General features: G+C 42.3%; 1 protein-coding gene across 2 annotated transcripts in view; it reads right to left on the reverse strand.

Moving 5' to 3' along the window:
* Positions 1–12,967, reverse strand: part of adam19b (ADAM metallopeptidase domain 19b) — a 134,619-nt gene that overhangs the window by 106,791 nt on the left and 14,861 nt on the right. For both annotated transcript variants that reach the window (XM_052014409.1, XM_052014408.1), the window contains exon 2: positions 2,749–2,867. In XM_052014409.1, the coding sequence (XP_051870369.1) occupies positions 2,749–2,813 (65 nt within the window). In that variant the 5' untranslated portion in view covers positions 2,814–2,867. The remainder of the gene's footprint in view (positions 1–2,748; positions 2,868–12,967) is intronic.

The raw sequence follows: 12,967 nt of genomic DNA on the forward strand, positions 1-12,967 counted from the left end.
GTAATATCAAGGTATTGGTGTTGGTTTATTGTAAAAAAAAGAAAAACAGAACGCAGAATAGTGTTGCAGCTACAGAACAGTGTTTGCTGCATCAACTAATCATCACGCTACAAAATGGCCAGACCACCCACTCATGATTAATCCCGACAATTTCTGCTGAAGGGGTCACGGAAATATGTATGCAAGGTGCAATAACAGATTAACCCGAGAACCATTGTATCCTGATAGTTTGCTGTACCTTTTTAATGGGTTAGCTTCACTAATTATCAAGTTCACAGAGTAACTGATGCTCTTTGTAATTTAATGTTGCTGGCCTTGTCTTTAATGTTATCGCACTCAGATGAGACATTAAATTGAAACCTCACCTGCCCTCTCAGGTAAATAGAAGAGAGCAAATGACTTGATTTTAAGGAAATGCAGGGGAATTCTTCACTATATCTTACTATTCAACCAATATCACAATATCAATACAGTAGCAAATACAAAAGGACTTGGTTGCCAGTGAAGTGTTTGGGACTGGAGACAAATGACTGCAGATGCTGGAATCTGGAGCAAAAAACACTGCTGGAAGAACTCAGTGGATTTTGCATCATCTGTGGAGGCAAAGAGATGAATGACATTTCAGATCAAGACCCTGCATCAGGACTGAGAGTGTAGAGGGAAGATAGCCAGTATATAGAAATGAGAGGGAGGGGTGTGACAGGGGCTGGTAGGCGATAGGTGGAACCAGATGATGGAAGGATGATGGGCAGATGGAACCAGTTGGGGGAGGGGGAGGTGTCTAAGTCACAAGGTGGGGGAGAGGAATGGAAAAGATAAACAAAGGGAGAGAGATCCTGAGTGGATTGGTGGAAGTGGGAAAGGAACACTGGGGTGGGTGGAGTGGGTTACCTGAAGTTGGAAAATTCAATGCTCCTGCCACAGGGCTGTAGGCTACCCCAAGTGGAATATGAGGTGTTGTTCTTCTGGTTTGCATTTGTCCTCATTGTGGCCGTGGAGAAGACCAAGAACACAAGTTCTTGTTCTAACCCTGAAGTTGTTCAGGGCGGGAACAAGTTCTACCAGGCAGATGAGAGTGTTGGTGGAGGGGAATGGGTTGGGTCTCTGTTCCAGAAGGAAGCAGAGGACCTTAAGATCTTCACGGTGGTGGGATGGACATGTATAGAGATTAGACATCCATGGTAAAGATGAGGCAATTGGGACTAGGGAATTGGAAGGTGTCTCAGATGTAGGTGGGAAGGGACTGGACAAGGGGAGACAGGATAGAGTCGAGATATGAGGAGATAAGTTTGGTGGGGCAAGAAAAGGGAGAAACAATGGGTCCACCAAGACAGTCCTGTTTGTGAATCACAAGATCACAAGACAAAGGAGCAGAAGTAGGCCATTTGGCCCATCGAGTCTGCTCCATGAGCTAAACTAATACTATTTCTCTCTAGCCCCAATTTCCAGCCTTATCCCCATATCCCTTGATACCTTGACTAATTAGATACCTATCAATCTCCTCCTTAAATGTCCCCAATGATTGTGCCTCCACAGCTATATGTAGCAAAGAATTCCATAATTTCACTACCCTCTGGCTAAAGAATTTTCTCATTTCTGTTTTAAACCAGTACCCTCTAATTCTAAGATTGTGCCCTCTAGTCCTGGACTCACCCAATCATGGGTAAGAGACAGAAGTGGGCAGTCTGGTGTTGGGACACCATCAGGTTGGAGGCTGTGGAGAGGAGATGTCCTGATGTGATGTGATGTGATGAGATCAGTAATGTTTGTTTGTGGGGTCATGGTCCAGGGGGAGGCAAGACGAAGTGTCCAAGTGCTGCTGTCTCGCCTCTGCAAAGTAGAGGTCAATCTGCCAGACCATAACAGTGCCATCCTTATCTGCGGTTTGATGACCACGTCAGGATTTGTCTGAAGTGATTGGAGTGCTGCTCTTTGGGATGTGGGAGGGAAACTGAGCAGCTAGGCAGACCCACGTGGTCACAGGAAGAACATGCAAACTCCACACAGACAGTGCCAGAGGTCAGGATCGAACCTGGGTCACTGGAGCTGGGAGATAGCAGCTCTACTGTTTGTGCCACTTTGCACACTGCTGTTCTCTAACACAAAATGAAGAACTTGCCTGCAATAAAATTATCAGGAAAAATTAACCACAAGGTTAGAAAGTTGGTCGGCAAAGATAAAGTACATTTCAACACACTGATGGAAATTCAGAGAACACACCCAGAAGGCATTAGAACCCTCTAAAAGCACAGCACAGGACTGTGGGCATGGTGGACAGATGAGTAGGCGGGAGCCTTTGTCTTGGCTTGCTGCCTCTGGGCCCACCCACCCCTTCAGTATTGAACCTTAGCACAGAGCATCCAGCTGTCTGACCTGTCCTCAAGAGTTTCCTGCAGGGTCAACGCAAGATATTAATCTGTCTCCACTTCAGAACATTGTGCACAAATTAATAAGCTACCTACTATTATTAGGTCTAGACACTAACTGGTTTACCAATTGCAATTTGGGGCATTGAGTAAACACTCTATTCCTGGTTACAAGTCAAAATTTGTCACCTGATAATCAAATCAGAACAAAGTAATTATTAATGTAACACAACATAACTGCCTGGTTACCCAGTTAACAAACTTCATCTGGTTATCAGGTTATGCAGATGATGAATGATCTAATTTGCCTAATAAGTTTATCTTGTGGTTTGTTTTATTGACCGAATTAACATGAGCTAGTTATCTGGTTAACTTCCTGTACCTGGTTATGAGACAGAAAGTTTTCCGGAGGTCCTGAGGTGAGCCACTGAGGTACCATTGTTTCATACTTGGCGATGTGGTCGTACATTTGAGTCTTTGGCTTCAGGTTACTGGTTCTCCCTGGGAAACAAGAAAAGGACCATGTGAGTTGGCAGACAGGTCATATTCTGAGAACCTGCAGTGAACGTTTCTCTCAGACTTTTCATTTTTGTCCCGATTCATCCTCCCAATAAGTGGGTGATTAATGTTGATTGTTATTGCACTGCTGACAGTCGATCCCTTCGACTTTAACAAAGCAAGTGTGGCTAAATGCAGCCAGGGTTTCTGATGCGTCTGTGCATATACTCAAATAAATTAGCAATTCACACTGCTCTTCCTCACTCCACCTCCCCCCCCACCCCCCAGCCTAATCTTCCCTGCCACTTCACAGAACAAAGAATAGTACAGCACAGGAACAGGCCCTTCAGCCCACAATTGCCTGTGTGACAATGATGCCAATCCAAACTCATCCAATCTACACAGGATCCATACCCCTGCCTGTTCATGTGTCCATCTAAATACTTCTTAAATGTTATTATTGCATCTGCTACTACCACTTTCCCCAACACAGTGTTTCAGGCACCTATCATTCTGTGGAAAAAAAGCTTGCCTTAAAGATATGTCCTCAAGTATTTGACATTTCCACCCTGGAAAAAAGACTCCGACCATCTATCCTATCTATGCCTCTCAATTTTATATACTTCTATCAGATCACTCTTCAGCCTCCAACGCTCCAGAGAAAACAATCCAAGTTTGTCCAACCTCTCCTTATAGCTAATACATTCCAATCCAGACAACATCCTGGTGAACCTCTTCTGCACCCTCTCCGAAGCCTCCACACCACATCTTTCCTGTAATGCAGTGACCAGAACTGCACACAGTACTCCAAACGTGGCCTAACCAAAGTTCTACATAGCTGCAATACGACTTGCCAACTTTTTTTTTCTTTTTCAATCTTTTTATTAATTTTCAAATTAATACAAATTAATACATATAACATCGGTAATTGTACAGGTAATACAAAGAGATCAGGAGGACAATAACATATATAGTCATAAAGAATAAAAAATATATTCTAGGCCCCGTGGTTTCTTGGTAAACAAATATATTACAAAAAAAATCAAAAAGAGACAGAAAAAGATTATATAAAAAACCCAAATCGAAAAAAAAAGTAATAAAATGAAACAAACTAAAAAAAATTTCAAAAGAAAAAAAATTGGACTGATACTTCTCGATGAACAAAGAGCATTATTATGTCGTCAACTCTGCTCCTCTAAGTTCAAAGATTATTGAAAAGGAATCTATATCATATGAAAATATTGAATGAATGGACTGCAAACTTCCTCAAATTCAAGCGAAGAATCAACAGTGCCACTCCTAATTTTTTCTAAGTTTAAACATGATATAGTTTGAGAAAACCATTGAAAAGTAGTGGGAGCCAACTTTTATAGTCAATGTCCCGATTAATGAAGGCAAGTATGCTATATGCCTTGTTTACCACCCTATCCACTTGTGTTACCACAATGGCTCCCTTCATTGGAAAGGTCAGGTGCACCGTACACTGTGCAATGAATTCAATACCTTCCATTCTACACCACCAGCCTGACACTGCAGATTGGGAAACTTGGCCCTGTTTTCTTTACCCCTCAAGCCAAGAGGGAACCAAAGCCTATACTTGGCCCTTTCTCCCCTCATCAGGTCCTTGCCCAACGTAAAGGATGTGATTGCACTAGAGAGGGTGCAGAGGAGATTCGCCAGCACGTTGCTTAGGTTGGAGCATTTCAGTAATGGGGAGAGACTGGATAAAACATACACAAGAACACCTTCCAGTAGCTGTCTCAATCTTCAGCCTCCCCCCACCCGGTTCCATCTGTCCTTTGTTTTGCCTGCTTCCACCCATCACCCACCTGCCTCTGCCTCCCAAGTCCACCCCTCCCCTTCCCCCACCTGCCCATCATCCTTCACCCCTCCTCGGTCCACCAATCACCTCCTAGCCCCTGCCTCGACCATACCCCTCTCCTCTTTACACTGGCCATCTTCCCTCTCCATTCTTAACCCTGATGTAGAATCTGAACCCAAAACATCAACAATTCCTCCCCCCCCCCCCACCATAGATGCTGCTCGACCCGCTGAATTCCTTCAGCAGTTTTTTTTAAACTCCAGATTCCAGCATCTGCAGTCTCTTTGTCTCCAAAACAAAGAAACATGATGGGCAAATCATGAGGGGCATAGATAGGGTGAATGCACCCAGTCTTTTTCCCATGGTTGGGGAGTCGAGAACTAGAGGGCATAGCTTGAAGGTGAGAGGGGGAAGATTAAATAAGAACTTGAGGGGCAACTTTTTTTTAAATTTTTTTTTTACACACACAAAGGTTGATATGTATGGAGAATGAGCTGCCAGATGAAGTGGTTGAGGCAGGTACAACAACAACAACTTTTAAAAGTCAGTTGAACAGGTACACAGATTGGAAAGATTTAGAAGGTTATGGGCCAAACACTGGCAATTGAGACTAACTTGGATGGAGCATCTTGGTCGGCATGGGCCAGTTGGGCCGAAGGGCCTATTTCCATGCTGTACAACTCTATGACTGTCTGTATGCAACACAGAACAGCTGTAAGTAATCCTGAGTTCTCCTGTACAGCTCCATACCATGTTAGTTTATACTTGAGCTGTGTTTAACAAAGGCATGTGCATTGCTTTAAGCCACAAAGGCTGTTTATGGTTACCTTCCGCACTGCACAAATTAAATTACACTTTTATATTACTTAATGCATACCAAGCATGCAATTAATTTATTGCCAGTTAGGGGTTAGAATGCAAACTCGACTGCAAATGAATTGGTTGATGCAAATAAGATGGCTGCACCCAAGGTGAAGCTCTCGGTAAATGCACAAGGCAGAAGTGAAGAGAAGATTATACTGATAAGATGCATCGAAACAGGATGGGAGGAGGTGCATGTGCAACAAGAAACATCAGCACAGATCAGTGAATCAGAATCAGATTCATTATCACTGACATACGTTGTGAAATTTGTTGTTTTGTGGCAGCAGTACAGTGCAAGGCATAAAAATTACTACAAGTTACAAAAAAAGTGCAGAAGAGAAATAATGAGGTAGTGTTCATGGTAGTGAAGACAAACAGGCTGCTTTTGCCCTGTCGATTCTCTGTAATTCTACTTATTACTCAGCACTCATTCACCCTCATTAACCTTTCTGTTATCCAGTGGCATTAATAAAAGAAAGCAAAATATATGAGCCCTCAAAAGAAAAATAAATTACCCCATGAACTTCACTACCTCAGCTAGTGCCATATTGCATGTTCATAGATGTGTTCTCAATGCGGGGATTCAAGGACAGTCTGAACTGCTCGAGTTCAACACCATTATTGTCTAGTTGCCCCACCCTAGAAATATATTAATCTGATTACTAATCCTGTATAATTTATCAATCGCACTCAGTTTCCCTGTGACTTCCTGATTTGCTCCCTGACTTCTCTCCCAGAGGAGTTGACTCATAACAGTGGAAGACAGGAAAGCCGATATTTCCAAATGGCTTTGTGTGTGGCCGTGATTCAGGACACTATTCCACTATACGTTCCAACACAACTTCACACTCCATTCAACGCATGCCATTCTCACAAAGGAAGCAAGAACTGATAGCAGCTTCAGAAAAGCTGGCTGTGCAGATGCATTACTGAATATAAATGGCAATTTCAGATAACTTTGAAGATACAAAGAAAGTTGCATAGAATTATAATAATCTCACACAGTGAAACAGGATCTCTGGCAAAACTGCTCAATGTCAGTTTGTATGGAGGCACACAAGATTCTGCAGATGCTGGAATCTGGAGTAACACACACAAAACGCTGGAGGAACTCAGCAGGTCAGACAGCATCTACGGAGGGAAATAAACAGTCAACTTTTTGGGTGAACTGTTTATTCCCCTCCATAAATGCTGCCTGACCTGCTGAGTTCTTCCAGCATTTTGTGTGTGTTGCTCCATCTCAGTTTATACTCCAGATTAACCTACTCCCACCCCATCTTCAACTGACAAAACCTTCAAGGCTTTATTTGGCTTCTCTTTAAATACTTCAAAGAAACTGGAATAAGGTGGGGAGATTTGGGAGAGAGCTGCCAAGACAGGCTACTGCGATTTAGGACAGGACAGAGTCCAACTTCATTATCGTGGGAATGTTCCCCAGATTAAACATCTATGTGTTCGCAGCGAGCAGATTTTCTGCCCTGACTCCTGAGCTCATGCCATGTCCTACTTGTGTCTCCAAGTTAAGCCCCCAGCTGTGGAACATCGGCCTCACTACCAGTGCCGTTGACTTCCCTGTGCTGAACAGGTGGGCTCCCCATGGAGACCACAGAGCAACATAAACGTCCACAGGCTTCCCAGATCTCAGATGGAGAAATCTTCCTGCTGAGCCTGTGATGGGAATAAATACAGCCATCCCAATAGAATGAACAGGGGAAATTATCTGCCAGAACACAAGCAGAGTTTGGATTTGACTGAATTTAAATTGTTTTTAAGTGTGTATTTTTTTAATAGGTCTTTTAAATTTGCAAAAAAATTACTAATTTTTATGAAATATTATATCTATATGAGAAAGTGACTTTGAGTATCTGTGAAAGCTGCCAAGAACACAGGAAAATACAGGCAGGAGTAAGCCACCAAGCCTCTCAAACCTGCCCCAACCTTCTATATGATCATGGCTGACCTGCCCCAGGCCTCAACTCTCCACAGTATCAGATCCCCATAACTCTCAATCCATTGATCTTTCAGAAAGTTATCTACCTCCTCTTTACATACCCCAGCAAGTTAGCCTCCACCACCCTTCGGGAGAAGGAATTCCGGAAATTCACCACACCCTACGAGGGAAATTCCAACTCACCTCAGATTTAAATAACTACCACCTTACCTGGTGATTATTCCCTTTGTTAAAGCCATTCTGTAAGTGCAACTGCCGATCTACACTGCACCATAAAGTGGATCAGATTCAAGCAACAGCATACACCACTTCTGTGCTACTCTCATAATATTTAAGAAGCATCTAGCAAGCACTTGAATCAGCAGCACATAGAAGTCTACAGACCAAATGCAGGTAAATGTGACTAGTATGGGTAAGTACAATGGTTAGTATGGCCATGGTGGGCTGAAGGGCCTGTTTCTGTGCTGTACAGCTCTGCACTTCTATATATCTGTGGATATCAATTCTTTGTTCACTTTGATTATACAATGAAAGGAGTTTGAGTTCATGAAAATTGATATAGTTGGAAGAATACTCGACTACAAACTAGTGTCCCTGACATTAGGGAGCATGCATCGTTATAATCTTCTTTAGTCCACATTCTTACCAAGGGTTAAATGAGTAAACAGTTTTGCTAGAATAATAAACAATCTGCTAAAGGAACTCAGTGAGTCAAGAAGCATCTGTGGGGGGGGAAGGAATTGTTAACATTTTGAGCCAAAACCCTGCATCAGGACAAAATGTTAACAATTCCTTTTCCTCCCAACAGATGCTGCTCAACCTGCTGAGTACCTCCGGCAGTTTGCTTGTTGCTCCAGATTCCAGCATCTGCAGCCTCTTGTGTCTACAATGTGTTTTACAATGCATTACATCTTGACTAGTATTGTCACCAATGAGCACTTGTGGTTTTGTATATTAAAGATTTAAAAACAATATTTGTTAAAAGCATAGTAGCTGGCAGTACTCTATGGAGGAAATGGCAGTTTGGCGTATGGGTGTGACTTGCTTAAGTGCCAAAAACTGATCATTATCTTTACTTGAATGACTCATATAAAAATTAGACTTGTGTAAAGATGGTGTTAGATAAGGAAGACAGTTGAGGTAGGGAAGATACCTTATTGGCTTTGTGCTCAATCAACAACACCAAAACAGGTTATTTGCTCACTATTACCTGTGGGGGTTTGCTGATCCCAGGGTTTTGGCTACCTTACTCCTCACCACAGAAATTCATCTCTGGTTGTGTTAAATGTGCTATATAGCACCAACTGCATGTTCTACATCACTTCCAAAATTTGGTTCAATTTCCAAATTTCAAAAACTGAGTAGAGAACACACAGTGGCTACTGCAATGTGTACAGACTAGGACCGCAGACCAGGGTTGAATTGTTGGGTTTTGGTTCTTCTCCAACATTTTACCACCATTCAAGATGTGTATTGCTTCACCATTCTGTCCTATATGTAGCACTTTATACTTCCTGCTCTTAAATTTCATCTGCCAATTTTTTGCCTATAGGAAAGTTGAAAGTTGCCTGATGATAAAATACAAAAGTAAAATTCACTTTTGACCATCCTGGAATCAAAGAAAATAGATCCGTTGGAGTCAAACTGTCTCAGTTAGTCTCCAAACAAGATATGAATAAAACCCCAGTGGGAAAGAACCTTGAAGATCATAGGTGTAAAATCACCTTTTTATTTATACCACTGTTCAGTTGCCAAATTATTCGTACTCTGTAATGCAACATGTTATTTTCTTAAATGTCTATCTCATTTACTGAGTCCTTTCATCATCCCTACGTGGGAGCCAGTCCTTAAGCTGGACACTTGCTCACCGATTCATTTTGAATTTACCCCCCACTCCTAGCACATCTTCCATGGCCCCAAGGTTGGTGTGACCACCCACTCCAGGAAACACCATCTTTGTCCCAAATGGCATCAGACACAAGCAAGGTGGTCAGTCCCCAGTATATCATCCGTTGGAGTTTCAGGTGAACAACCTTTATCAGTGTTCTGATAAAAGGTCATTGCTCCAAAACATTAACTCTGCTTCAATCCCCACAAATGCTGACTGACCTGCTGAGTATTTCCAGCATTTTCCATTCTATTTCATAGTAGTAGAATTAGACCAGCAGCTATCCTGTAATCCTGTTAAATGCAGGAACAAACATTTAGTGCCTTCACATAACAGAATTCAAACACACTGTGGGATTGGAGTCACAGTTAAGACTTAAGGGTTAAACCCTTTCCCAAACTGGATCAGCTGCTTATAGCATCACTTTGAATGGCATCACATGCACAGATTTACTGAGCTGACTTTCAAAATGGAATGGGTGGATTTTCTAATGAGCGAAGGTTGGACAGGTTAGACTTATATCCACTGGAACTCTCTTCCTGAAAGGACAGTGGAAGCAGAATCTCTGAATATTTTAGGGCAGGGGTAGGTGGATATTTGATAAGCAAGAGCGTGAAAGGAATGTAGAGTTGAGGAAGCAATCAGGTCAGCCATGATCTTATTAAATGGAGGAGCAGGTTGGAGGCACCGAGCGGCCTACTGTTCCTAACTCATATGTTTCTACATTAAGCTTTGAGCTCACAACTTCCCAGTTACTAGGCTTGTTCCATTCTGTTAATGCAATTTAAAGCAACAAGTTATAACAATGCAGAATCTGTAACAAATCAAAACTGCCCCAAGGCACTTTACAGGAGCACCATCAACCAGAAATAACTGGCTACAAGCCACATGAGATGTTAAGACTGGTACCCAAAAGCTGAATGAAAGAGAAAGCTTTTAAGGAACTTACTTTAAGAAGGAAAAGAGGCAGGGAGGTTTAGGGAAGGAATTCCAGAGCTGAGGATCCTGGCAGCTGAAGGCATGACTGCCAATGTGAAAGCAATTAAATTTAGCGATGTTTAAGAAATCAAAATTAGAAGAGCACAGATATCACGGATGGTTGTAGAATTAGAGATTACAGAAAGAGCGATGGGCAAGTCCATAGAGGATTGTAAAAAAAAAATGAGGAGGATTCCAATATCAAGATGTTGCTTAACCAGGAGCCAATGTTGGTCAGCTAGCACGAGCTGAATGGGTGAAAAGGACAATGCAAGTTGGGATCAGGGCAACTGTCTTTAGAATAAGCTCAAGTTTACGGAGAACAGGAGGAAAATCAGCAAAGTATTTGTTGGAATAGTCAAGTGTGGAGATAACTATGGCACGGATGAGGGTATTAGCTGATGAAATAAAATGGGGTATGTCACAGAGGTAGAAGAAAGAGGTCTTGTGATGACACGTGTGATTCAAAACTCAACTCTTGATCCAATGACACCAAGTTTGAGATTAAGCTGGTTGAGTTTCAGAGAGTTATAAGCCATTAGACTTGTTAACTGTAAATATTATTAACCCTCAGATTTCCCAGAGGATGCTTCCTGTTCATAAGCAGCCCATACAGGCTCTCTTCCTGATTGCTGCACATCAGCAAGGAAATCTTCACTATGAGCACACAAACAAACTGAAAATAGCTTTTGAATTACAGATTACCACCAGGTGTAGTAACTCATTATAAATAGGCCATCAAATCCCATCAATCGTGACAAGTTGACACTTAAAAAGCTAACAGTATTTGCATAATTTCCTATCCTCCACACACATCTACTTAAACAGAGGTAACTGGAGAGCAACCTGGGGCAAGGACTCAGGATAATCCCTACTCAGGCAACACATACCAATTGTAGGGTTTCTTATCTTCATCCCAGCTATCACTGGCACCAAATCAGTGTGGATCACTGATCCATCCCTGGCACTTCACTGAAACCCATAAAACACCATAGTAGTGTGCTTATTTGCTTGGCTATCTATATTTCTTTTTTAATAATTTATTGATTCTAACTACAATTAGATTATGGACAAAACCAGTTGAAATTATCATTGAAATAATATAATGAAATGATTTCCAATGGATTATGATAGATAATAGCTCACATTTCCATAGTGGTTCTAATGAAGCTGGGGAGAGGGATAACAGATTCTCCTCAAGATAAGTAGTGGCGGTGGTGGTGGTTTGGCGGAGAGGGAGGTGGGGTGGAAAGAGGGGAATGGTGATGGTTGGGAATAGGGCAACATTCCCTAGCAAAATTGTTATGCAGCTAACAAAAGCAAACAAATCTATACTACCCCAGGGTGCTGTTGATGATTAGCAAATCTGGATTACTGACTGGAATGAAGGGGTAGGATAACAAGGGGAAAGTATACAGTTGATAGCAGGACCCTTAAACAGCATTGATGTACAGAGGGATCTTGGGGACCAAGTCCATAGCTCCCTGAAAGTGGCCACGCAAATAGATAGGATGATAAAGGTGGCAAATGGCACGCTTGCCTTCATTTGGTTGGGGCATTGAGCATAAGAGTATGGAGGTCATGTATGGCGTTGCAACATGGAGTGTTGTGTGCAATTCTGATCACCTCATTATAGGAAGGATGTGGAGGCTTTGGAGAGGGCACAGAAGAGGTCTACCAGGATGCTGCCTGGATTAGAGGGTAGGACCTATAAGGAGAGGCTGGACAAACTTGGGTTGTTTTCTCTGGAGTGTCGGAAGCTGTGGGGAGACCTCTATCAAGTTTATATAGTTAAGAGGAGGCATAGATAGGGCAGACAGTCAGAATCTTTTTCCCAGGATAGAAATGACAAATACTAGAGGACATGCATTTAAGAAGAGAGGGAGAAAGGTTTTGAGCTGGAAGTTTTTTTTAAAAAACAGAATGGTAGGTGCCTGGAACGGGCTGCCAGGAGGAAGTGATGGAAGCGGATACAATAGTGATGTTTAAAAGGCTGTTAGAGAGGCAGATGAATATGCAGGGAATGGAGGGATATGGCTCATATACAGGCAGAAGGGATTTAGTTCAATTCGGCATCATGTTTGGTGCAGACATTGTGGGCTGAAGGGCCTGTTTCTGTGATGTACTGTTCTACAATAATTTTGAACTGTTCCATGTTTTACAGTCATTTGACAGAATAGAATGCTCTACCACTCACCTAGGTCCTGAATGATTTGCATATCAACCTCAGTGACCTGCCTCTGTTTTGCACTTGCCAGTCAGCTGCAATTAACCATGCAAGGTTTAATTAAGTGGGTCAACCCTTGATGGAGAAGCAATGGATAACTTATGCCTTGTGCTGCTCATCTGCACAGCATTAGCTGATTAAACCCAGCACCTTCCTTCCCATCAATCCACCTCCCATCAATCTACACCCTTCTAGGGCTCTAATCCTTGATTCTTATTAATCTGTGCCCACGGCTTGGCTATGCATTTAGCATCCCTGAAATCCAAGCCGAGCATTTAGAAACTCTGCCTGCAATTGAACTTCTGAGTGATTTACAAAGCTGGGATATATTTTCATTTGTCACTCTTTAATGAAAAATAACCAATCCTCACAA

This window comes from Pristis pectinata, chromosome 4 (assembly GCF_009764475.1).
Source record: "Pristis pectinata isolate sPriPec2 chromosome 4, sPriPec2.1.pri, whole genome shotgun sequence".
In the NCBI taxonomy this organism is placed as follows: domain Eukaryota; kingdom Metazoa; phylum Chordata; class Chondrichthyes; order Rhinopristiformes; family Pristidae; genus Pristis; species Pristis pectinata.